The 27,725-nt window shown below is 42.1% G+C and overlaps 1 protein-coding gene across 3 annotated transcripts in view; it reads left to right on the top strand.

Moving 5' to 3' along the window:
* Positions 1–27,174, top strand: part of phf3 (PHD finger protein 3) — a 152,828-nt gene extending 125,654 nt beyond the window's left edge. For all 3 annotated transcript variants that reach the window (XM_078213310.1, XM_078213309.1, XM_078213308.1), the window contains 8 exons: positions 185–301; positions 1,485–1,613; positions 5,032–5,176; positions 8,475–8,676; positions 8,847–8,994; positions 11,723–11,812; positions 18,258–18,453; positions 23,328–27,174. In XM_078213310.1, coding sequence (XP_078069436.1) covers positions 185–301; positions 1,485–1,613; positions 5,032–5,176; positions 8,475–8,676; positions 8,847–8,994; positions 11,723–11,812; positions 18,258–18,453; positions 23,328–26,293 — 3,993 coding nt within the window. In that variant the 3' untranslated portion in view covers positions 26,294–27,174. The remainder of the gene's footprint in view (positions 1–184; positions 302–1,484; positions 1,614–5,031; positions 5,177–8,474; positions 8,677–8,846; positions 8,995–11,722; positions 11,813–18,257; positions 18,454–23,327) is intronic.
* The last annotated feature ends 551 nt before the right edge of the window (positions 27,175–27,725 follow it).

The raw sequence follows: 27,725 nt of genomic DNA, 5'->3' as shown, positions 1-27,725 counted from the left end.
TGTTTAATTCAAACAAGGGGCAATGACTGGACATGTTCCCTTTGCCTGCAGAGGACAGGTTCCTGTGCATGAATATATGTCGCTCTTATCAAATGTTAGTGAGTCACACTGAGTTGAACGGATAATCTTAAATTGGTTGTTATAAATTTGAAGTTTTATTTGGAAAACCTTTGACTCATTTCAGGTGTTGTTCAAACGAGTATTGAAAGGTGACATAGTACCTGATCATTTGATTCGTATGAGTCCAGAAGAGTTGGCGTCCAAGGAATTAGCTGCATGGAGACAAAGAGAGAATAGACATGTAAGATCTGTTGGTTGCTATTAATTTTTATGCATTTCCCCTTTGTAGAAACTTTGTTCATTCATTTTTAAATTGGATATCCCGTATTGTTCATTCACACAATAAAAGGGCATTGGTTTTTAAAATGAAGGAAAGAAGGTAGATATGGGCGATTAATAACTTCACTGAATGTATCCTGCCAGTATAAAACTGCTATTTATTGTTATGCTATTTCTAAAAGACATTTATTTAGAGTGTTATTTGAATATGATGTACCTTTTTTCAATATTCTACTTTCAAATTAAAAATTGTGCAATAGACAGGTTTCAGAAAAGATCAGTAAAAATGATTCTGGACTTGCAGCTTGAAGTTGCTAAGAAAGGTTCAAAGGTCTGGCAGATCTTTCAAAAACCAAGAAATATAAATAATGTGAACGCAGGCAGACCTTTTAATATCAGCGGAGTGTAGAATTAGACGAGAAAGTATTTTGGGGCTAAGCTTAATTGTATTGGGAGATTATGCAGAATGCTTTTTGAATCCTTAAGTAAAAGAAGAAGTGTCCAAGACGGGCTAATCTGACATGGTCGCAACAATGGAAACCCACACCGTTCTTCCTGTGTTGCAATTGGGAAACCTAGGCCAGTCTGTAAAAGGAACATGTCCGTTAGATTAAATGCTGGACGGCACAGTGGCACAATGATTAGCACTGCTGCCTCACAGTGCCAGGGACCTAAGTTTGATTTGGACCTGAAGTGAAAGTCTGTGTGGAGTTTGCACGTTCCCCCCCTGTCTGCATGGGTTTCCTCCGGGTACTCCGGTTTCCTCCCACAGACCAAAGATGTGCAGATTAAGTGGATTGGCCATACTAAATTGCCCCTGGGTGTCCAAAGATGTGTAGGTTAGGTGGATTAGCCGTGGTAAATGCTTGGGGGTAGAACTGGAGGGTGGGCCTGGGTAAAATGCTGTTTCGGAGAGTTGGTGCAGATTTGATAGGCCAAATGGCCTCTGCTGCACTGTAGGGATTCTATGTTTTTTTTCCTGTTTGTTCTCTTGGTGTACTTTAATTGGCATTGGAATTTTCGTAAGTTCATTTATTGCAGTAAAATTTATTTTAACCGAGCACAGATTGGCAGATTATATATTCGTAAGCTTCTCTATGCATTTTCATTACAGTTTATCTGATGTATCTTTAATCTATTCACAGACGATTGAAATGATAGAAAAGGAACAAAGGGAGGTTGAAAGGCGACCAATTACAAAAATTACTCACAAAGGAGAAATAGAAATTGAGAGTGAGACACCAATGAAAGAATCTGAGATAGTCATTACAGAGGTAAGCGAATAATATGAGATCAAATGAAATATTCTGAGAAATTTGTCAATATTTTCTCTAAAATTAGCTTTAGTAGATGCCTTTTGTGTTAATGGATTATTTTCTAATTCATTTGCATGGGGAGGCGACGGCCTAGTGGTATTATCGCTCGACTGTTAACCCAGAAACTCAGCTAATGTTCTGGGGACCCAGGTTCAAATCCCACCATGGCAGATGGTTGAATTTCAATTCCATAAAAATATCTGGAATTAAGAATCTACTGATGATCATGAAACCATTGTCAATTGTCGGAAAAACCCATCTGGTTCACTAATGTCCTTTAGGGAAGGAAATCTGCTGTCCTTACCGAGCCTGGCCTACATGTGACTCTAGAGCCACATGTGGTTGACTCTCAACTGCCCTCGGGCAACTAGGGATGGGTAATAAATGCTGGCTAGCCAGTGACGCCCATGTCCCACAAATGAATATTTTTTAAAATGTAGTTATTGTGTTCCACCTGGTTCTGTGTTGCTAAAAGGCCTAATTCCATGGTATACGTGAGGCTGAAAAAAGATGCCATCCAGAAAGAAATATATTGATTTTATTAATTGGCATTGCTAGCCTGGAGCTTTTTTGCTGATAATTTGGACATGGAAGACACCATGTCCTATTGTATGTCCATTAAAATTAATGGATGGAAAATTGTGTGAAGCACACAACGCTCACATCATGGCACAATTTCATGAACTCTCTGTCCGTTTAACAAGTGTTCATGGTTTTTTATTTCCTTGTAAACTTGATCAATTTTTGACAAGAATTTTATGAAGCATTTACAACTGGTTCTAGCGACTTGCCTGTTAGCTGTAATGTCAAACAACAGTTAATTGTTACTGCACATTTCCTCATGTACACCTGTTCTGTAATAATAATGAAATTAAAGACACTGTAAAATAAATAAATGGGTGGCACAATGATTAGCACTGTTGCTGCACAGCGCCAGGGACCTGGGTTCAATTCCTGGCTTGGGTCACTGTCTGTGCAGAGTCTGCATGTTCTCCCCATGTCTGCATGGGTTTCCTTCGGGTGCTCCAGTTTCTTCACACACTCCGAAAGACGTGCTGGTTAGGTGCATTGGCCATACTAAATTCTCCCTCAGTGTACCCGAACAGGTGCCGAAGTGTGACGACTAGAGGATTTTAACAGTGATTTTAAGGCAGTGTCAATGTAAGCCTACTTGTGGCACTAATAAAAAAACTTAAAATTAAACTTAAATAAAGGAGTTTTTTATCACTTGGAACTTTGACTCTTAATCCATAATTTGCTTGATGGTAATGCGTGAAGATAATCCAGTCCACAAAAATGAAGAAACAACTAATTTGCAAAACTAATGAGCAGTGCAGCATTGACTTTACAAAAGCCTGGTTGCAGTAGTCTCTTCAGAATGTAGTTTGTTTTAAATGAGGGGAAGAATGGTTTTTATGCCATTTCCTGGTCCTTAATGACTTTGAAGTTTTAGCTTCAGCTCAGCCATTGAAACACACAGAAGGATAAATATAGTAAGGTCTTGAATATTTGTGGTTTAAAATCTCACCCAAGGATAACATCTGTGACAGTATAACATTCCTTTAATAGCGCTTTAGCAATAAGTCTTCATTAAGAGATGCTGTAAGTGTAGGATGATCAATGGTACTACTGTCAGTGTTATAAGGAGTATCCTCAACTCTCGTAAAAAAGGGAAATGAATTAGAAGCTGTCTGGTGACTGGTGTGCGATTTCTTAAAACTGCATTATTGTTGTTCATGATTAGCATTTACCATTGAAAGCATAAATGTGAGGTTATTCACTTTGGAAGCAAAAACAAGAAGGCAGATTACTACCTGAATGGCTGTAAATTTAGAGAGGGCAGTGTGCAGTGGGACCTGGGTATCCTTGTGCACCAGTTACTGAAGGTAAGCATGCAGGTGCAGCAGGTGGTAAAGAAGGCAAATGGTATGCTGGCCTTCATTGCGAGAGGTTTCAAGTACAGGAGCAGGGATGTGTTGTTGCAATTGTACAGGGTCCTGGTAAGGCCGCACCTGGAGTATTATGTGCAGTTTTGGTCTCCTTTCCTGAGGAAGGATGTTCTTGCTCTTGAGGAAGTGCAGCGAAGGTTTACCAGGCTGATTCCGGAGATGGCGGGACTGATGTATGAGGAGAGATTGACTAGGTTAGGATTGTTTTTGCTGGAGTTCAGACTAATGACGGGGGATCTCATAGAGACTTATAAAATTTTAACAGGACTAGACAGTGTAGATGCAGGCAGGATGTTCCCAATGGTGGGGGAGTCCAGATCCAGGGGTCACAGTCTGAGGATTCAGGGTAGACCATTTAGGATGGAGGTGAGGAGACGTTTCTTCACCCAGAGTGGTGAGCCTGTGGAATTCATTACCACAGGAAGTAGTTGATGCTAAAATATTGAATGTATTCAAGAGGCAACTAAATATAGCATTGGGGCGAATGGGATCAAAGGTTATGGGGAGAAAACAGGATTAGGTTATTGAGTTGGACAATCAGCCATGATTGTGACGAATGGCGGAGCAGGCTCAAGGGGCCAAATGGCCTCCTCCTGCTCCTATCTTCTGTGTTTCTATAAAGCAAGTGATTTGATTTTTGTGCATTAGAGAGTGCCAGAAAATTTTGTGAGGATAAAATGTGGGGAGGCAATAGCCTAGCGGATTATCGCTAGACTATTAATCCAGAAACTCAGCTAATGTTCTGGGGACCCGGGTTCGAATCCCGCCATGGCAGATGGTGGAATTTGAATTCAATAAGAAATATCTGGAATTAAGAATCTACTGATGGCCATGAAACCATTGTCGATTGTTGGAAAAACCCATCTGGTTCACTAATACCCTTTAGGGAAGGAAATCTGCTGTCCTTACCTGGCCTGGCCTACATGTGACTCCAGCAATGCGGTTGACTCTCAACTGCCCTCTGAAATGGCCTAGCAAGCCACTCAATTCAAATGTGACTAAGGATGGGCAATAAATGCTGGCTAGCCGGCGACACCCATGTCCCATGAATGAATGAATGATGAATAAATTAAGTTCATAACTCGATTTTGTTTCAATAATAAAGGAAAAAGCGACCTTTTTTCCCCTTTGGACTGTTGCTTTGTTCACAGGAATCTGCCCACTCACAAATAAAGAGCATATTAAACATCCTCCCCTTTTCAATGTGTTTGAAAGATGGTTAACTATCAAATCACAAACCTCTTTTGCATCTATATAGCCATCTAAAGAAAATTGTGTATTTGAAATTAATCAAAGTGTATTAATTGGCAATATATTCAAATAAATTAGATATTTTGTTGTTGAAACTATACTCTAGCTCAGAAAGGACTGAAGTAAGATCCATTTTCTCAACTAAAATGAAATGTTTTCCTTGTGAACCCTATTAGGAGGCTGAACTAAAAGTTGTGGAACCAAAGCCTTTAGTGGAGAAATTGGAAGAGACTGAAGAAGAAAGCCTAATGGATACTACAGACGACACGACCTGTCAGCACAAAAAACACCTCTTTGACTTGAATTGCAAAATTTGCACAGGTAATGTGGATGGTGGCATAGTGGTAATGTTACTGCACTGTAATCCAAAGGCCCAGCCTAATCTTATGGAGCGTGGATTCAAATCCAATCACACCCCTGATGGATTTTAAATTCAGTTAATAAAGTCTGGAATATAAAGCTAGTCTCAGCAATGGTAATGATGATACTGTCATCGATTGTTGTAAAATTACATCTGAATCACTAATATCCTTTGAGAACGAAATCTGCCATCCTTCCCTGGTCAAGCATACTTGTGACCCCAGACCCACACCAATGACCCTTAACTGCCCTCAATTCAATGGTTATCAGAGATGGGGAACAAATGCTGGTCTTGCCAGAAATGATGTGGAGATGCCGGCGTTGGACTGGGGTAAACACAGTAAGAAGTTTAACAACACCAGGTTAAAGTCCAACAGGTTTATTTGGTAGCAAAAGCCACACAAGCTTTCGGAGCTGCAAGCCCCTTCTTCAGGTGAGTGGGAATTCTGTTCACAAACAGAGCATATAAAGACACAAACTCAATTTACATGAATAATGGTTGGAATGCGAATACTATTCGCATAGTATTCGAATAGTATTCGCATTCCAACCATTATTCATGTAAATTGAGTTTGTGTCTTTATATGCTCTGTTTGTGAACAGAATTCCCACTCACCTGAAGAAGGGGCTTGCAGCTCCGAAAGCTTGTGTGGCTTTTGCTACCAAATAAACCTGTTGGACTTTAACCTGGTGTTGTTAAACTTCTTACTGTGCTTGCCAGAAATGCCCACATGTCATGAAGAATAAAGGAAAAAACTTTTTAGCGGTCTGGAAAAGACAAAGCATTGTATCAAATTTATTTTTACATGAATCATAGAATAGGTAGGTAAAAACATGTTCTCCCCGTGTCTGCGTAGGTTTCCTCCAGGTGCTCTGGTTTCCTCCCACAGTCCAAAGATGTGTAGGTTAGGTGGATTGGCCATGGCTTGGCTGATTATGGTGTAAATAATAGATAATTTAAACAACAAAACACAGAATATTTTTGCACTAAGGCTGATTTGTGTGTTTCTATTTCATGATGGCGGAACACAGGAAAATGGGAGGTGAGGGTTGGCAAAGGAATATGCTGGTGACGACCATATTAGGTGCAGACTCTGGAATCTTCCTGTCTCTTCTTCCTCACTCCTGCTGCCAAGGTGTCTGCCTCAGCTCTGGCAGATGCTGCTTGTCATCATTGGTTGGGCCAAGCTTGGAAAAGTTAAATCCCATTTCTTCTTCGTTAACATTGGATTACAGAGTCTGCGTGAAACCCTCAACATCCCCACTAACTCACAAAACCCCATGTCAGTACTTCAAAAGATATTAAGGATATTACTTATCACTGAGCACAGTTGCTTGCCTGTGAATGAGGGCCATCGCTCAACCTTCCTGCTTCAATCTTGCCTCTGTCCTGCTGTCCTTGATCGCTGCTCACTATGTCACCGCCTCCTCCATCCTGCCTTTATTCTGACAGTGCATTGAATCAACCCATTAGTAACTAAATCTAAGCCTTTAAAGGAGCTGCCAACGAGCGTGTTGATACATTTAATTGGCCAATTACACAGAGCGAGCAGGCTGCCTCTTCTGATTCCCATCAGTACCATTCAAACTCAGACTTCCGGTTTTGTGCCAGGAAACTGGCACGCCTACCCGATGAACAAGTTTGAGCAACCACCCATCCCTAGTGACAATTTGAAACCCCTTCCCATGTGTCTGTATATCATTTTAATGTAGCCTTCTGTATCAGCTTATTTGTTAAAATATCAGGCTTAAGTGATTCAAGTTTGTAGCCCAAGCCAGAAACCTGAAGCCTTAAACAGCATTGTTGTGATGAAAGCATCTGAGCAGAGAGAGAAACACAGTTGGCGTTTCGAGTCCATTGACCCTCCTATAGAACTGTAGAACTGATTTCTTAAACATTTATAAACTGAACAACCCTGCTGGAGCCAATAATGTTATACTTTGGCAATCATGCTAACTTTTTGTTAATTGGTCTTAGTTGCTGGATGTGTTGAAATATGTTAAGTTTCGACAAAACCAGAAGCATGCTCCGAAACCTGCTGTTATTTTGGCTATTTTGAGCAGTTCATGCTCGCATGGGCACTGTTTGCATTGGAACAAGTGAGGAAACATGAAGTCGGGGGAAATTCAGCATCATAAAAGTTACAGCACATTTAGAAGCCATTGATCCTATTGTGCATTAGCAGTAGTATGTCTGGGGACAGAAGGAACTTAATTGTTGGGGAATTACACAAATGTCTGTTTATTACCTGAAATACCTTATACCAGACAATAGTGTTTATTAAAATAAACAATGCCCCAACTAAACCACTCAGTTCCTGTTGGTGTGGTTCCAAATGATTGGAAGTTAAGAGAGTAAGCAGCAACAGAGCAGGAATACAATTTAACTACAGTTTAAGTGCTTATAGTTTGTAGACCTGATTTGTCTGATATATCGGATTGTTGCTATAACTGGACAAATCCAGAGTGACAGGTTGTAGATATGATCTCAAGATCTATGGTAGTAGACATACCACAGGAAAATTTAAGCATTGCTCCTGGCTGAAAGGAAAGGATGAGGTTGCTCAATTCATGGATGACTGGAGAAAATTGGTTGATTATAAGCAATTAAATTGGTTAACCTATTGGACATGTGTTGGTTTTCTACAGAAGAAAGTTGCTAATGTTTTTTCGTTTGGTATATGCAGTTTGTGTGGCTTATTTCATTTGCATTAACAAAGTCCACTGTAAGTTGATGATATTGTACAGCATTTGATTCGTATTTTTCCTACTTGTCATTCCTCATTTTAACTCGCAAGAAAAATTCATTGGGGTTTGGATTTTTTGATTCAATGAATTGTTTTATATCGGAAAGTATACCATGGAACTATTATTTTAAGATACCCAAGATTTCTATATTTTGTCAGGAGCTTAAGTTTGGTTCTCAGGTCAGAAGAAAACATTATAAACTCTTCCTAGAAATAAGTAAGTTCATTTGAGCTGAAGCTACATATGGCTCACCACTGATGACACCAGTAAAAGTTGCATTTACATTGAACATTTTATTAGTTTTCTAACTGCCAACTAATTTTAACTCTAGTAACAGGGCAAAAAAAATTCCAAAGACTACAATGGCTCCAATAGTAATGTGAGGTGCCAAAATATTATTAAACCATCTTGCTCTTTCGGCATATCTGACCTTGCATGTTGATTTGGTCATTAGTCTTAAAAAGTACTATGACTTGTGATGGGATTCTTTGTAACATGCTTTTATGTTCAGGTCGAATGGCACCACCTGCTGAAGAACTCCATCTGCCTAAAGCCAAAGTGGCAACAAGTGTGATGAGACGCCAGTCAGATGTTGATGCTGAAATGGCCTTTTTAGCAGATGCTCTTTCCTCTGCTTCCACTATTTTGTCCTTTGATTCAACAGTGGGAGAGAGACCTGAATCACCACAGCCAGCAACCTCTTCTATGACAAGGTGGGGATAGTTATTTGAGACTGCACTGTAGGATTCTCAATATGTGCATAGTTACTGTTCACAAAAGCATACCCCCACATAATGTGAGAAACCGTAATTTGAACTTTGTTTTATACTGTAGAAATATTCGTAGTTTCATTTTGTGTTCCATTCTTACTTTCTTAAATCAGGTCAGACACATATGATATTGCAGAAGATGAATCAAGGTTTCTTGCTCGACTGGATTCTCTCTGGAAGGGATTTATCAACATGCCTAGTGTGGCAAAGTTTGTTACCAAAGCCTATCCAGTCTCTGGTTCAGCGGATCACCTAACAGAGGTGCTGTTCCCATTTTGTGTCCATTTTAATTTTACTAGTGCAGTCGAGGTTTTCTTTTGCAGTATTTCAAAGTACTGGATGTACATTTTCATTGTTGTTGCTGTGTAAATTTATCACACCAAAATATAGCTCAGAATGCATTGTTTCAGCCAGCTTGATCATCTTGTCCAATAAAGATGGCTCTCGTTTTTGCTATCGTGAAATGAAAACAGCTGCTATGTTACTTTTCCATTGATATGATGAATGGTAGAAGCAACTTGTATTTATACTGACATTACAGAAATATAGTAATTGTAGTTTTCATCAGTTTTCTGTCTTCAGAAGGTGTTGACTTGTTGCTGGAGCACCACTGTCAGGGTGCCAGTTATTTTAAAGTATTTGAAATAAAAGCAAAAGACTGCGGCTGCTAGAAATCTGAAATAAAAACAGAAAACACTGGAAATCCTCAGCAGGTTTGGCAGCTTCTGTGAAGAGAGAAACATAACGTTTCAAGTCCGCATGACTCTACTTTAGAGTTGTCCTGAAGAAGAGTAAATTGGACTCAAAACATTAACTCTGTTTCTCTCCCTACAGATGCTGTGAGACCTGCTGAGTTTTTCCAGCATCTTCTGTTTTAGTTTTAAAGAACATCCCTCATACAGCCACTCTTGATTTGTGAGCTTTGGTAGCGAGGCTGTTTGCAGGGGACAATGGTCATCATAACTAAAGCAGCTCCTCTTGGTCCCTATCTTGTGAAGCTGAATCGCAGCAAGGAATCAACATCACTAAGGTGGAGGGGGTAAAAATTACTGTGGAAGAAAAACACTGCGGAGGCGAACTTACCGACTCATCATGCCGGACAATCCATGTGGTGAGCTGGTATGACCATGCAGAAGAAGAAAAACTGGGTTTGTGCCCGGGTTCTCGCCTCTCGCGATGTTGCCAGCCCCGATCTGCTGGAATAACCAGCAGGCTCAAGGCTGATTTTAAATTTCATAAGCTCACTTTAGTATGATTAGTGAACCCGGGGCATAATCATCCGAGCTTACTTGCTTTGAAGGCCTCACCGGTGGAGGTCCTAACTGTCAGGTCATGTATGGTTCTCAGCAACGGGGACCTGGCGTAACGGCTTCACCAGTGAGACCGGAGGCCATTGAGCCTCCCTGGGTGGTTGGGGGTAACGATGGGCAGTACACCTTGGGCAGTGCCAGCCTGATGCAGAGTACGCAGCTCCCATGCCCCTGCCTCAGGGCCTGAAGATGAGGCAGGGGCATGGGAGCTGTGTACTCTGCATCAGGACAGCAATCAGCAGGGGCGAGAGGGAGGGGGCAGGTCTGCATGGGGGCAGCGATCGCCCTGTGCGGGATCGGAATCAGGGATGGAAATTGGAGGTGGCAGTCTGGGGGGGGGAGAGTGGTGAGAAACAATCTCCCAGTGCACTGTGTACTCTTGATACAGTGCACTGGAAGATCAGGGCTCATGCGCAGTAGCGCCTTTTGAGCTGAGTAGCCGCTTTGCCCTGCTGGCAAGAATCAGATTGTGGCTCATTTTTTGAACTAAGCGTTAGAATTTTTTTGGTAAGATCGTGCCTGCATTGTGACAAGACCAGAAATAAAAATCTCATTGTGTAGAAGTCAGTTTGGCAAAGCTTTTCAAAATCTTAAGCATTGTTTAATATTTCAAAAAAGGCAATGAATTAAAAGCATTACTTTTGCAGTTGATTGTTTGATTTCAGGACATATAATGGGGGCAAGGGAAGAAAGCTACTGCAATAGATTGATGACATTGACCAGTGAGACATCAGCACCTCTAGTGTGTGTGATTTAGTTATCAATTTATTGATTTTACACTATTGATTGTGTTAATGTTCACAGTTCACAGGAGTGGAGTTGATCCCCTTACAATTATCCCCTACACTGCTCCCCGACCTAATAGTTCCTAGTATCAGTCACATCAGTCAGGCATAGGGGTGGCATGGTGGCACAGTGGTTAGCACTGCTGCCTCACAGCACCAGGGACCGGGTTCAATTCTGGCCTCGGGTAACTGTCCATTTGGAGTTTGCACATCCTACCTATATCTGCGTGGGTTTCCTCCGGTTACTCCAGTTGCCTCCCACAGTCCAAAGATGTGTGGGTTAGGTTGATTGCCCCCTTAGTGTCAGGGGGAATAGCAGGGTAAATACATAGGGTGTCGGAAATAGGCCTGGGTGGGATTGTTGTCAGTGCAGGCTCAATGGGCTGAATGAGCACCTTCAGCACTGTGGGGATTCCATGATGAAATGTCAGGCACTTCTTCATGAAGAAGGAAATGTTATTTTCTTTACATTGCTTGTAGTGCAGTCACATTGGTAAAGACCAGGAAAAAGGCAGTTTTGGTTCTTAGCCATGTGAGCTGCATGATGTTGGCGCAAGTCCATGGGAAAAGAAAAAGAAATAAACACATGAAAGTTTCTGCCCATGTTTATCCCCATTGCTAATTTAAAACCTAGGCCATTTGTAAGTGGAAGTGGCTTTCTCAGTGGGAGCAGGAAATCATTACCAAATTACAGTCACAGCCCATACTGATAATGCTATCAGTAATCTGAGAACTCATCACCTGCTTGTTCCAGTGACTGATTGACTTCTGTGAGAGGGAAATGCTGCAGACAAGAATCAGAATTGCAGGGGCGGGAGAATTAATAAATATGAAAATTGTTCTTTGCTTCATAATGGTTTAATTAATGTGCTATAACATTTTCCCTTCCTAAAGGATTTGCCAGATACAATACAAGTAGGAGGTAGGATTCCTCCTCAGATGGTTTGGGATTATGTGGACAAGATTAAAGCTTCAGGAACTAAGGTATGCTTTGAAAAAAGACTTGAATATAGTGGTCCAAAACATTATTGTCTAAAATGTTAAAATGTATGGGCTCATGGATTCTTCTATTAACAGGGTGGTGGATGTCTCCTATTACAGTTTGCTAGCAATATCAGCAATTAGAAGGGTAGATTTATGAATTAGTGCTTTGTGTCTGAAATCCGGGCAATGAGGAGGATTTTCCATCTGGTCAATGATGAAGAGTCATCCAGATTTCAAATGTTGGTTCTGTTCTCTCTCCACAGATGCTGTCAGACCTGCTGAGATTTTCTAGCATTTTCTATTTTTGTTGAGTTAGTGTTTTACTCTGCTTATAGTGCAGGTTAGTCTAAATGTCATATATTTTGGCTAACTTCTCCCAGTAAGCTGTAAACCACACAAGGTTTAAACTGCAACTAAAAACCTCTCCCAGCACACACCAGATAAATTGAAACCAGAGAGCCTTTCTAAGCTCAACCCATCTCCATGATGATGTAGCCTTGTTCAAACTGACCTTCAAGCTATTTCTCCTTAATTTACAATTGCTCCAGCCAAGTAAGCAACCTGCTGTTTTATAGCTTTAGCTCTTCTATTCTGACTCTATGAAACAGTTATGGGTAATGTTCTTCAATGCTGTTTCTTTAGGCATTCTGACAATTATTAAAGCCCAGCATTTTAATTACTTTACCTTCATAACAATAACCTTCCCAGGGTTAAACATTATCTCTAAAATATTAACATGAATCATGAATTACATGTTTCACAACATTGGAAGAAAAGCTTGCAGAAGGGAACAGTGGTTTTCTTGGTGATTGTGACAGTTCTGGCTGTGTTTACAGAAACCGGCTAAGAATTATCCCTGGCTCACCCGAGGGAAAAATCTAATGATGCCACCAGGCAGGCAGGAGTACTTAATTGTGCAGGAGATGAAATCTCAGTTTAGCAATGGCTGGAGGAAAGTTGGGAATTAAATTGGTGGACTAAAGTCCACTTATGGTTGCTGTTTTAATACATTAGCATGTCATTGGTACTTGTAGAAACACATGGTCATCGGATTAAATTGTACTTTTGAGATTGTCGGCAGCAAATGAGAAACACGTGCCTTTAGGTCGCAACTTATTAAACAATGCATGTAGCAGGCGAGATAGACTTCCTGGTGGATTTGAAGTGAGTAGGAGCTGCTTTTTTCATGCAGAGCTTTTTTGGACCGGAGAGAGGAGACTGACCTTTTGTATTGAGCTCAGGTGCTGGCTGTCTAGGGAGGTTGGGACACGGTTGATGGAGGGATGTTGGATCATAACAGGCCTAAAAGGGTTTGTGGGGGACAGAGGGAATGTCAATCTCTACCAAAGGCGATCAAGCATGATAGGGAGAGATCAAGCACGATAGGGGGAGATCAAGCACGATAGCGGGAGATCAAGCACGATAGGGGGAGATCAAGCACGATAGGGAGAGATCAAGCACGATAGCGGGAGATCAAACACGATAGGGAGAGATCAAGCACGATAGGGGGAGATCAAGCACGATAGGGGGAGATCAAGCACGATAGGGAGAGATCAAGCACGATAGGGGGAGATCAAGCACGATAGCGGGAGATCAAACACGATAGAGGGAGATCAAGCACGATAGGGAGAGATCAAGCACGATAGGGGGAGATCAAGCACGATAGCGGGAGATCAAACACGATAGGGGGAGATCAAGCATGATAGCGGGAGATCAAAGACGATAGGGGGAGATCAAGCACGATAGCGGGAGATCAAGCACGATAGCGGGAGATCAAACACGATAGGGGGAGATCAAGCACGATAGCGGGAGATCAAGCACGATAGCGGGAGATCAAACACGATAGGGGGAGATCAAGCACGATAGCGGGAGATCAAGCACGATAGGGGGAGATCAAGCATGATAGCGGGAGATCAAGCACGATAGGGGGAGATCAAGCACGATAGCGGGAGATCAAACACGATAGGGGGAGATCAAGCACGATAGCGGGAGATCAAGCACGATAGGGGGAGATCAAACACGATAGGGGGAGATCAAGCACGATAGGGGGAGATCAAGCACGATAGGGGGAGATCAAGCATGATAGGGGGAGATCAAGCACAATAGGGGGAGATCAAGCACGATAGCGGGAGATCAAGCACGATAGGGGGAGATCAAGCACGATAGGGGGAGATCAAGCACGATAGCGGGAGATCAAGCACGATAGCGGGAGATCAAGCACGATAGGGGGAGATCAAGCACGATAGGGGGAGATCAAGCATGATAGGGGGAGATCAAGCATGATAGGGAGAGGTCAAGGGTGATTGAGAACAGGTCACTAGTGATAGAGGGAAGGTTGAAGATGATGCTTGGCATGTCGAGGGTGAAGGTGGACAGATCCAGTGTGGTGCCAGATAGTCCTACTTTGACAATCAGTTGACCAAAGATGGTGGGAAGACGGTCAAGGGTGATGGAGGGAGCATCAAAGGTGATTGAAGAAGGGTGCACAATGATGACCTGCAGGCTTGGAGTGTCCAGGGTCATAACTGCGAAAGCTGGAAGAAGTTTCCTTCAAGGCCAATTAGAGATGGGCAATAAATGTTCTCCTCACCAGCAAAGCTCAAGTCCCATAAAATAATCTTTCCCCCAGATTTACATTTACTATCACCATGTAAGGTACAGCATATGTTAATGAGGCAGTCACTGAAATAGTGTTATCGTCTGCATGGTGTTATAAATAACTAAAGGGATATTTTTCTGTCAAATTAACAATATTGCATTATGCTGTTAAACTAAAACTTTTACTCTCTGGTTTGTTTAACAGTCACAGCAAGATCACCTAGGGTGCACAAAAACTGGCACTGCATTATGTCATTGCTGCTTTTAATATTAATGACTCGAGCTGCATATACAGATTAGATGTTATTTGTAATCAGATGCCAACAATGGGAGTTATCATATTGCAAGGACTTTTCTGTGATTGTTTATGGCAAATCGAGTGATGAATCTTGAAAGGGGAAAATAGCATGCATGCCTGAGGGTAAGGTGTAAAGGGCAGAGATGGGATAAGGGGCCAGAAACAGGAGAAGTATCTGGGCCCGCAATTTGTCCCCCTGGCCCTGGTTGAGAGGTGGGAAATGACAGTTTGGGAAAGGGCGCACGCCCTTTTGACATGACGTGACAAGTGGTTTTCCCCAGGGCTGTAAGCTCAGTTTTTCACCATATGATGGAAAAGAGAATTGTACATTCAAGTTTGGAGGCATCATTACAAAATGACTCAATAGAGCAGAGGAATGCACTGAGGGAAGTGTGGGCTATCTGCTTTGGATCCAGGAAAAGCAAATTGGAATAGTTTCTTAATGGCAAATGACTAGTGGTTAGCACAGTGGTTAGCATTGCTGCCTCACAGTGCCAGGGATCTGGGTTTGATTCCTGGCTTGAGTCACTGTCTGCGTGGAGTTTGCACGTTCGCCCTGTGTCTGCGTTAGTTTCCTCCGGGTGCTCCGGTTTCCTCCCACAGTCCAAAGATGTGCTGATTAGGTGAATTGACCATGCTAAATTCTCCCTCAGTGTACCCGAACAGGCGGCGGAGTGTGGCAACTAGGGGATTTTCACAGTAACTTCATTGCAGTGTTAACATAAGCCTACTTGTGACACTAATAAATAAACTTTAAACTTTAGGAACTATCGATGAGCAAAGGGTTTTATACATAGTGCACTAAAGCTTGTGTGCATGGGTGAGTTTGAGTCCAAAAGTGATGGAGTGATGCTTTAGTTGGGCAGAGCCTTGGTCAGACCCCATCTGAAGTAGTGCACCACTTTAGGACATTGGACCTCAGGAAAGAAATGTTGACTTTGCAGGAGCTATACCACACATTCACCAGAATGATACTGGCATGTATAGCATTATTAGGACCGATTACATAAATGTGGCTTGCGTTCCCCTAAATTTAGAAGGATGATCTAATGGAGCTGTTTAAAATAACAAATGGATAAGACACAAAGAAGCTTTTCCCTCTAGAGATAAAAACTTAGAACAAGGAAACAATTTTAAAATTAATTAGGTAATTTACAAGTGACATTGAAAAGTATTTTTCACAGAAAGGATAATAGAAATTTGGAACCATCTTCCCCAACAGCATGATATGGTTGGAATTTTCAATAGTAAAATCAACAGATTTTTGTTGGCTTGTGGATCAAAGTAAATGAAGTTGGAAAACAGATCAGTCATGATCAGAAACAGTACCAGAAAAGGCTTGAGGGGCTGAATGGTTGACATATAAAGAAGTGTTCTTCGTAAAATGAAGTATGCGAGCTCTAAAGATTTGCACATTGCTCCTGAACTAAAGAAACAAGTTTTAAATAATTCAACAGCTGCCAGCATTGAAGTTCACTTCATCAAGTTACACAAATATTTATTTATTACATATTCTTCATTCATTTGATGCATTGAGATTCCCCAGCCCCGCCAATCAGTCTAATTTTTCCTTGATTGAATTATGTCAGTAAATTTCCTGTATTCTAGGCCAGATAATAATTTGTGTTAGAAACTTTCGTGTGATGCACATGTTCTGACGCACAGTGGCCTGTAACCTCCTGGCAGATTTGGGTGATACGTCAAAGATGTGCTGGGGAATCCCTCTCAGAAGTTCCCAGGTAAGGGTTTGCGCTGCAATTGTCCAGGAGCACTAACTTCCCCTGGACAATTGCACAGTGCTGGGAACCATCTGACAAAGTTATTTAATTGTCAAACTTTGGATGTTTCTGTCAGTGTTACGGTAATAGTTAGCCTGAAACAGTTAGAAGAAATAGAAGTACTTCTAACTTTGGCATAACTATTTAAGAAACCCAGACTGAGCCCTACTCGAAACACCCCTCCTTATTCATGAGACTCCAGAGAATAATACCCCTCCCACCACTAAGCAACCCCCCCACCCCCCCAGAATACCAGCATGGTATTCCTCCCCCCCACACACATATAGGATTCTCCATGTCTCTCTTTCGACCCGACCACCTGCCTGGACTCCTCCAACTTGACCCAGCTGTGCACCACCTCCCACCCCCATTTTGACCCCACTTGACCTGATCCCAAACTGACCCCTCTTGAACCTCCCCCCTCCCCTCGGAATCATACCACCAATGTCTGACCCCCTCTTCTGATGTCGAACCTCCCACTGGTGTCCAATCCCACTCCTTGCTGTCCGACCCTAAAATCCCACCACTTACCTCAGATACTTACCTCCTCACTGGCCTGTTATTTTCAATGAGACCTCTAAACTGATTTGATTTATTATTGTCACATGTATTGTATACAGTGAAAAGTATTGTTTCTTGCGTGCTATACAGACAAAGCATACCGTTCATAGAGAAGGAAAGGAGAGGGTGCAGAATGCAGTGCTACAGTAATAGCTAGGGTGTGGAGAAAGATCAACTTAATGCGTGGTAGGTCCATTCAAAGGTCTGATGGCAGCAGGGAAGAAACTGTTCTTGAGCTGGTCGGTAGGTGACCTCAGACTTTTGTATCTTTCCCGACGGAAGAAGGTGGAAGAGAGAATGTCCGGGGTGGGTGGGGTCCGTAATTATGCTGGCTGCTTTTCCGAGTCAGCGGGAAGTGTAGACAGAGTCAATGGATGGGAGGCTGGTTTGTGTGATGGATTGGGCTATATTCACAACCTTTTGTAGTTTATTGTGGTCTTGGGCAGAGCAGGAGCCATACCAAGCTGTGATACAACCAGAAAGAATGCTTTCTATGGTGCACCGGTAAAAGTTGTTGATAAACTCACCTGCTCTATGGCAGCTAGTGCGTGTCCTTTTCACTCTGCTTCTTTGGAACAACGACTCAAGACCTAAGGATGCGCTGAGCTGCCTGAATCTCACCTGGTCTGAGTCAGGAAGTTTGTGTGAGACAGGTATTTTAGAAATTTAGCACAGGTAAGTGGGTACATAGTGGAAACGCTGATTACTACTTCAAGGAGGTTAAGGTCCATAGAATCACGGCAGTTCCTCTTATTGAAACAGAAGCAAAACATTGTGGATGCTGGAAATCTGAAATTAAAGCAAAAAATGTTAGGAATTCTCAACAGGTGTGGCAACATCTGAACAGCTTAAAACCTACTACATCTTTAAATTTGACTAGTTCTGATGAGAGATTATCGACTTGAATGGCAGCTCTGCTGTAATTGAACCTATGGAGAATGTGGACAAAGAAATTTCCTTGTATTATTTGTAGGATAATTAAATAGATCGTATCTTACTCACTGTACCATGCTGCACTTGGCTGCCATTCAGTGAATGACTCTTTTTGCAGCTATCAACAAGTTTTATAATTTTCTGTTTTAATAGTGGCTTCAGCAGACAGTTACCTCCCTAGAGTGAAAGCCAAAGCTGTCGTGTGTCATCCCATGTAGATCAAGTTGCAGAGTTTTAAAATGTTAACTATTGTTCATTTTCTTCATGCTTTTAACAGGAGATATGTGTGATTCGTTTCTGTCCAGTAACTGAGGAAGATCAGATAACGTACACCTCATTGTATGCATACTTCAACAGCAGGCAGCGATATGGGGTAGTTGCCAACAATGTGAAGCAAGTTAAGGACATGTACCTTATTCCATTGGGTGCTGTGGAAAAAATTCCTTACCGGCTGTTACCATTTGATGGACCTGGTGAGTGCCTATAGCAGTTAACGTATTTTTTCTCCTTTAACTTATCTCACTTCCTCTCAATAAAAAGGTGTTGCTTGGGTACCTGCATGGGCCCTAGTTATCATAGAATCCTACAGCACAGAAGGAGGCCATATGGCCCATCGAATCTGCACTGATCACAATCCCACCAGCCCTATCCCCATAACTCCATGCATTTACCCTAGCTAGCCCCCCTGACACTAAGGGGCAATTTAGCATGGCCAATCCACCTAACCCACACATCTTTTGGACTGTGGGAGGAAACCGAAGCACCTGGAGGAAACCCACACAGATACGGGGAGAATGTGCAGACTCCACACAGACAGTGATCCAAGTTCCTGGTGCTACGAGGCAGCAGTGCTAACCACTGTGCCACCATGCCGCCCACCAGGAAGATCAGATAACGTACACCTCATTGTATGCATACTTCAACAGCAGGCAACGATATGGGGTAGTTGCCAACAATGTGAAGCAAGTTAAGGACATGTACCTTATTCCATTGGGTGCCGTGGAAAACCTTCCTTACCAGTTGTTACCATTAGATGGACCTGGTGAGTGCCTGCCTGCCTTGTTTGGAATATGTGGAACATTTCTTGTTCCAGTCCTACTCAGGCCCTGTCCTCAGCATTTTCTCTAGTATATTGATGAATGTATCAGTGCCGCTTCCTGCTCTCACCCAGACCTGGAAAAAATCCAATTTCCATCCTTCTTGCCCCTTCACATGGTCCATCTCCAGCACTCCTCTTTCCTTCCTTGACTTCTCTTGTCTCCATTTCTGGTGATAGGCTTTCTACTGATAAGAAGAACATAAGAAATAGGAGCAGAGTAGGCCATCTAGCCCCTCAAGCCTGCTCCGCCATTCAATAAGATCATGGCTGATCTGATAGTGGGTTCAGTTCCACTTACCCGCCCGCTCCCCATAACCCTTAATTCCCTTAATGGTTAACAATCTATCTATCTGTGACTTAAACACATTTAACGAGGTAGCCTCTACTGCTTCATTGGGCAGAGAATTCCAAAGATTCACTACCCTCTAGGAGAAGAAGTTCCTCCTCAACTCTGTTCTAAATTGACTCCCCCGTATTTTGAGGCTATGCCCCCTAGTTCTTGTTTCCATTGTAAGTGGAAATAACCTCGCTGCTTCTACCCTATCTAGCCCCTTCATTATCTTATATGTCTCTATAAGATCTCCCCATAACCTTCTAAACTCCAGTGTGTACAGGCCCAGTCTACTCGATCTCTCCTCATAAACTAACCCCCTCATCTCCGAAATCAACCTGGTGAACCTTCTCTGTACCCCCTCCAAAGCTAATATATCCTTTCCTAAATAAGGGGACCAAAATTGTACACAGTACTCTAGGTGCGGCCTTACCAGTACCCTGTACAGTTGCAGCATAACCTCCCTGCTTTTATACTCCATCCCTCTCGCGATAAAGGCCAACATTCCATTTGCCGCCTTGATTACCTGCTGCACCTGCAAACTGAGTTTTTGTGATTCATGCACAAGGACCCCCAGGTCCCTCTGCACAGTAGCATGTTGTAATTTTTCACCGTTTAAATAAGAGTCCATTTTATTATTATTCCTTCCAAAGTGGACAACCTCATACTTACCAACGTTATACTCCATCTGCCAGATCCTTGCCCACTCACTTAGCCTATCCAAATCTCTCTGCAGACTCTCTGTGTCCTCCATGCAATTTGCTTTCCCAGCCATCTTTGTGTCATCCGCAAACTTTGTTACCCTACACTCGGTCCCCTCCTCCAGATCGTCTATGTATATGGTAAATAGTTGAGGCCCCAGCACCGATCCCTGCGGCATGCCACTAGTCACTGATTGCCAACCGGAAAAGCACCCATTCCGACTCTCTGCTTCCTATTAGATAGCCAATCCTCAATCCACGCTAACACTTTACCCCCAACTCAGTGTACCTTAATCTTCTGCAGCAACCTTTTGTGAGACACCTTATCAAATGCCTTCTGGAAATCCAAAAACACCACATCCACCAGTTCCCCTCTGTCAACCGCACTCGTTATATCCTCAAATAATTCCAGTAATGATGTTCATTACAAACCCAACAACTCCCACAGCTACCGCAACTACTGTTTCTTACACGTGTAAGGACTCCATTCCATTCTCCCAGCTTTCCTGTCTCCATTGCATCTATTCCAGTATCTGCTCTGATCAAACGTGCTTATGATATGTCTTCCTTTTTCCTCAACAGATGATCCATCCCATTGTGGTTAATAGGACCCTCAACCCTGTCCCACCCGTTTCCAACACCTCTGCTTTCACACGTTCCGCTCCCTCCTACAACCACGGTAGAATTCCTTTTGTCCTCACTTTCCACCCTACAACCCTCCACATTCATTCTCCACCATTGCTGCCACCAAACACATCTTCCTCTCTCCTCTTTTCAGTTCCAAAGAAGAGATTGAAAACGCTAACTTTTCCTCTCTCCACAAATGCTGCGTTTCTTGCTGAGTTTCTCCAGCACTTCTATTTTTATTTCAGATTTCCAGCATCCACAGTATTTTACTTTTATCATAATGTATATTTTAACTTACTTTTGGAATATTAACGCAGTTAAAGTTTGATATATAGGGTCCTAATTCACAACTTCAGAGGGTAGTCTTGGTTATTACAAGAAAGAACATAGAACAGTACAGCACAGAACAGGCCCTTCGGCCCACGATGTTGTGCCGAGCTTTATCTGAAACCAAGATCAAGCTATCCCACTCCCTATCATCCTGGTGTGCTCCATGTGCCTATCCAATAACCGCTTAAATGTTCCTAAAGTGTCTGACTCCACTATCACTGCAGGCAGTCCATTCCACACCCCAACCACTGTCTGCGTAAAGAACCTACCTCTGATATCCTTCCTGTATCTCCCACCACGAACCCTATAGTTATGCCCCCTTGTAATAGCTCCATCCACCCGAGGAAATAATCTTTGAACGTTCACTCTATCTATCCCCTTCATCATTTTATAAACCTCTATTAAGTCTCCCCTCAGCCTCCTCCGCTCCAGAGAGAACAGCCCTAGCTCCCTCAACCTTTCCTCATATGACCTACCCTCCAAACCAGGCAGCATCCTGGTAAATCTCCTCTGCACTCTTTCCAGCGCTTCCACATCCTTCTTATAGTGAGGTGACCAGAACTGCACACAATATTCCAAATGTGGTCTCACCAAGGTCCTGTACAGTTGCAGCATAGCCCCACTGCTCTTAAACTCCAACCCCCTGTTAATAAAAGCTAACACACTATAGGCCTTCTTCACAGCTCTATCCACTTGAGTGGCAACCTTTAGAGATCTGTGGATATGGACCTCAAGATCTCTCTGTTCCTCCACAGTCTTCAGAACCCTACCTTTGACCCTGTAATCCACATTTAAATTAGTCCTACCAGAATGAATCACCTCACATTTATCAGGGTTAAACTCCATTTGCCATTTTTCAGCCCAGCTTTGCATCCTAAGTTAGCACAAATTTCAGGTAGTTAATCATTTTCCTTTTTTTGCTGTTGTTAAATTATTTAAATTAATCAATTAATTTATTATAAATATATTAAAGCTATTATTTAAAATAATAGTATATCCAACTGGTATTATTACCAATAAAATTCAAAACTGTATGATTCCACCACCAGCAATCTTGTAGTTAAAAAGTGTTTCAGTTATTTTCAGTCAAGTCAATGGGATTTTAGTTGTTGACTGCAGTTCAGTTGCTAACACTCACCTCACATGCAGAAGGTTGAGGATTTAGGTCCCACTCTTGGACTTGAGCATAAAAATCAAGGCTCTGATCCTAGTGCAGTATTCGGGGAATGCTGCACTGTTGGAGGCACAGTCTTTCAGATAAGATATTAAACTGAGGCCCCATCTGCTCGCTCAGCTGGACATAAAATATCTTATGGCACTAATTTGAAAAAGAGTAGGAGAGTTATCCCATTTCTGGTGTCTTGTTTAAAATTCATCCAACATCACAAAACTAAATTATCTGGTCGTTAGCCCGTTGCTGTTTGTGGAAGCTTGCTGTGCTCACATTGGCTACCTTGGCATCTGCATAGTTGCACAGTGGTTAGCACTGCTGCCTCAGCGCCAGGGACTCGGGTTCAATTCCTGGCTTGGGTCAGTGTCTGTGTGGAGTTTGCACAATTTCCCTGTGTCTTCGTGAGTTTCCTCCGGGTGCTCTGGTTTCCTCCCACACTCCAAAAAAAAGATGTGCGGGTTAGGTGGATTAGCCATGCTAAATTGCCCCTTAGTGTCAGGGGGACTAGCTAGGGTAAATGCATGGGGTTATGGGGATAGGGCCTGAGTGGGATTGTGGTCGGTGCAGACTCAATGGGCCAAATGGCCTCCTACTGCACTGCAGGATTCTATGATTCCAACATTATGACAGTGACTACACTTCAAAGGTGCTTCATTGGCTGAAAAGCACTTTGGGACATCAGGTACTTGTAAATGGTGCTATATACCTGCAAGTCTTTTATTGTGCACACGTATAGGCTGACTTTTTTTTGAACCAGCATGCAGTATGGAGGCAGACCTGATATGTGCACTGTTGCATCCCTTCCCCCACCTGACCTGAAGGGAGACTGGATCAAGACTGCCTGAGGTGTAACCTTAATTAAAAATATTTTTGGGAACTAATACATCCACACAAGAGAAGACAATGCAGTGCGTTCTCTAGATTACTAGCCCAGGCCTCTGTAAGTTCCATAACATAACCACTGTACTGTTGTGCCAGTACCATTAGTCATTCAGGATTATACTGTTCTTATTTGCATCAGTTTTGTGTGTGTGTGTAAATGCATCATCATTTTAATGTAATGACGTATCATTAATTATTATTGACAGGACTCGAAGTAATTCGCCGGAACCTTCTCCTTGGGCTAATAATTCGACAAAGAACAAAGAGATTATTTAGTGCGTCACCTTCTGAAGAAGTGTCCGAAACGGAGAAGCTGCCGAGTGTTTTGCCTCAAGAGAAGAAAAGCAAACCAGAGTATGTGGAAGAAGAAGCTGAAAATGATGATGATGATGAAGAAAACCAATTTTTTAATTCCTTCACTTCTGTGTTGCCTAAATTTAGAAGCAAACCCAAACAGACATCTCCAGTTGAACCTCAGATTTTGAAAACACCTCCATCATCACCAGCTGAACCTATTCCTATCCTATCTACAAAACCATTAAGATTTCTTCCTGGGGTTTTGGTGGGGTGGGAAAACCAATCCTCATGTCTTGAATTATCCAACAGACCACTGGATGATATTCTCCAGAGTCTGTTGGGTGATGCCGAGAAGGAACCTGAGCAGAAGTCTGTCTCCAGCACTGGACCCGAGTTAGGAGAGCCTCCAGTTAGTAAAGATGCAAAACTGTCACATCCTGAAGAAACAGGTGAAGCTCAACAGAATGCTAAAGATATTTTACATGATCCGCCAGAGGAAAATGAGAAGTCCGATAATGTCTCGGAAGATGTCAAAGTTGAAGAAACTTCAAAGGCAAGTGGGTTCCTTACAACTCTCACGCTAAAAGACAAGCCTCCAGATGTTTCAACGGAAGCATTTCTTTCAAGTCTTGCAGCTATGAAATCACAACCAAATCACAAAGAAGAACATGAGAAACTTCGACACCACTACAAGGTAAAGAAGGTGAAAATAGAAACCTCAAAAGAGCAAAAAGAAGCTCCAAGTAGTTCACCGTCTCAGCCTATGCCCCCCAAGATTGAGTCATCTTTACTTGAGCCCGCTACACATGCTGAAGAAGTAGATTCTACACAAGAAGCTCTAGCAAGAGTCTCACAGGTTGTCAATGTAAACCGAGACCCGAGACAAGCGGCCGTTCGAAAACAACAAGGTACAATTGCAGTGAGCAAGACTGTGGAGGACAACACAGAGGAACAATACTTGGATAACAGGAAAGATAACAGTGAAGATGAAAACATAAAGGATGCAGAAGAAGTTGCTGAGATGTGCTTAGAAACTGAACAAGAAATATCTGCCAAGCAAGTTCCCAGAGACCCTGCTAATACTCAAAGTCAGCAATCCAGTGAGCAGGTGCAAGGATCAGCACCTCGTGTTACAGAGGTTTCTCAACCAGTCTTTCGCAATATCTCAAATACAGTGCCAGAAACAGAAGCTGCAGGTTCTTTACATAAAGAAGAAACTCTTTCTGATGCAGAAATAGTAGAAACACACACTATTGAGACTGTACAGTCAATCCGAAGAGAAACTGTCCCATTACCTTCTTTCCATGGTCAGCGCTCTGGTTCACATTTTGAATTCTCTTCAAATGCTGTGCCTACAAAGAATCAAACTCAAGTGTCAGCAGTGCCCACATCATTGCCAAGTGGTGGCCCTTCAGGTAACCCAGTACCAAGTGGAAACATCTTCCCTCCACCATTACCTCAGCTACACAACTTTGCCCAAGCTCAAGGTCACCCTTCTGGTTTTCCATTTCAGCGAGGGCTGCCTAATGCAAATTTTCAACCACCAGGTAATTTGATGCCTTCATTCATGCCAGTCCGGCCCCCACCACTTCCTCCACCACCATTTAGCCTTCAAAGGGATCCGCATTTGAGATTTCATTCTCCCGATCTTGGTGCACCCCATGCCTTGGGCCCAAACCACATGATGCCTTGGCTACCGCCAATGCCCTGTCCACCACAACACCACTTGGGTCTTATGCACCTTGCACATGGTCAAGTAATGCCACCTTTTACCCCTGACCGCCCAATTGATGTTAACAGGTATGCACTAAATGCAGGAGCATCAAATTTTCAACCTCTCAAAGATGACCATAGACAAGAAAGGCATCATTGTGATCTTTGGGAAAGATTTAGCCAACGCTCAGAACATAATTTTAGCAAGGAGCATAGACATAGGTATTATAGTGATTCTTATCATCGAAGAAAAGATAGGCACAAAGAAAGAGAGAGGGACAAATACTGGGACCGAGATTCAGAACGGGATAGGGACAGAGACCGTGATAAAGGGAGAGACAGAGAAAAGAGAAGTCGTCATGAGGACAGGCATAGAGATAAAGATCGGGACCAATATAAGGAAAGAGAAAGGAGCCATGATAGTGCAGAAAGTAAAGAACGAGAGAGGAGCCATGATAGTGCAGAGTCGAGAAGAAAGCGAAGTAAAGAACGAGAGAGGAGCCATGATAGTGCAGAGTCAAGAAAAAAACGAAGTAAAGAACGAGAGAGGAGCCATGATAGTGCAGAGTCGCGAAGAAAGCGAAGTAAAGAAAGAGAGAGAAGCCATGATAATGCGGAGTCAAGAAGAAAGCGAAGAAAAGAACGGGAAAGGAGGCATGATCGTGCAGAATCGAGAAGAGAACGAAGTAAAGAAAGAGAAAGAAGACATGATCGTGCAATCTCCCGAAGAGGACAAAGTAAAGAAAGAGAAAAGAGCCATGACGGTGCAGACTCCAGAAGAGGAAGCAGCAAAGAATATGAAAAGAGCCATGATGGTGGCGACTCAAGAAGAGAACGAAACAGAGAACGAGAGAGGAGCCATGATAGTCTAGAGTTGAGAAAAGAACGAAGTAAAGAACAAGAGAGGAGCCATGATAATGCAGAGTCGAGAAAAGAGCGAAGTAAAGAAAGAGATGATAAATCTGAAAATGAAGATCATGATAGTGACAAAGATAGAGGAAAGGGAAGAAGTAAGAACAAGCATAGAGAGAAGGTACAAGAAAGAGAAAAAGATGCAGATTGGGATAAACACCCCAGGGACACAGACCATGATAAAAGGGACCACAGTGACAGAAGCAAAAACAAGAGGAGAAAGAGTTCTCCAGAGTCTACTACTGACTAACTTGTCAGTACAGAACCAAAAATGCTTATCTCTGAACTTTGTCCTGATAATTTAAAGCAGAAATAAATGGTATATCTGTACTTGTCAACTAGGATGCCAGTTCATGTTGCAATGTTATGATGACATGATTTCACTTGTGTGTTTTCTTGTACAACATACAGTATTTACAACCATGTCTTGCTGCTCTTAAATACTAATTAACAATACAAGAAGCTGGTAGAATAACTTTTTAAGTAGTTTTATTACTTCTGATTATTAGCCAAACAGATAGTTCTAGCATGAGCTACTATATATGTCAAAATTTAAAAAGTTTAAAAACCACAGCTCTTGCTGTTACCGTTGTATGGATTCTTTCCTGAAATAATGCACGCTTTGTAGGCAATTTGCAGTGGCGCACACTTATGAATAATTATACAAAGATATCATGTTCTTATTCGAACCAGTTGTGGTTGTACATTTCTGAAGTTTTATGTTGTACTATTTCAACCTATTAATTCCAGTTGCAAGAGTTGGCTGTTAACTATTGCACTGTTTTGATGCTTAAACAGGCAATCACTACAATGTAAGTGTTGTATTAAAGTTTTAGATAAAGAGTGCATTGAGAATAAAACTATACATCCAACTATATTTTGTAAAATTGTCACCTTGTTACTTGGCTATTATCTTTGTTGCTTCAACATTGTAGACTATTGCTTGTATACTACCTTTTTCTGTTGTTATTCATCAATCTTTTTACTGATGAATCTATGTAAATATTTTAAATGATGTTTTCATTGTAAATGATTATAAAAATGGATTTTCTTCACATGATAGTTGTTTTCTGGTTTTAATATAGCGTATCTCTTAAATGTGATTTGAAAATTTTTGAGAATAAATCATATATAATGAACCTGTGGGTGGTGGAGAGCTCCTGTCAGATTTTTGGTAAGTAAATTGTTGGGTAGTTTGTGGGAACTTTATCGTGTATCATAATTAATATGACAGGTGCTTAGTGTGAAAATGGGAAATGCTTCATTTCTCGAAATCAGTTAAGGTGATCATGGTAAAGCTAAGAAAGACAAATAAAGTCTGGGTTAGGTTATGAGTCATGATGTGGAGATGCCGGCGTTGGACTGGTGTAAACACAGTAAGGAGTCTCACAACACCAGGTTAAAGTCCAACAGGTTTATTTGGTAGCAAAAGCCACTAGCTTTCGGAGCGCTCGCTGCTCATTCACTTTAACCCTTTGACCTCTTCTTACAATCTGGCATTAATTTGAATCCTTTGAGCTCTTTGACAGTGTAAGATTACAAGAACACCACAGAGAAATATTCCTTGCAAAAAAAACTCCATAAAAATACATTTATCTCGTTATCTTTTGATTGCTTGCCATTGACCTATTTATCTTTCAAGGCAATTTTCAGGCAACGTAAATTAATTTTGCTTAAAACAA

The sequence above is a fragment of the Mustelus asterias genome, chromosome 5 (assembly GCF_964213995.1).
Source record: "Mustelus asterias chromosome 5, sMusAst1.hap1.1, whole genome shotgun sequence".
NCBI lineage: Eukaryota > Metazoa > Chordata > Chondrichthyes > Carcharhiniformes > Triakidae > Mustelus > Mustelus asterias.
Note: the sequence above shows the minus strand (reverse complement) of the source record. Positions and strands in the feature narration are given on the sequence as shown.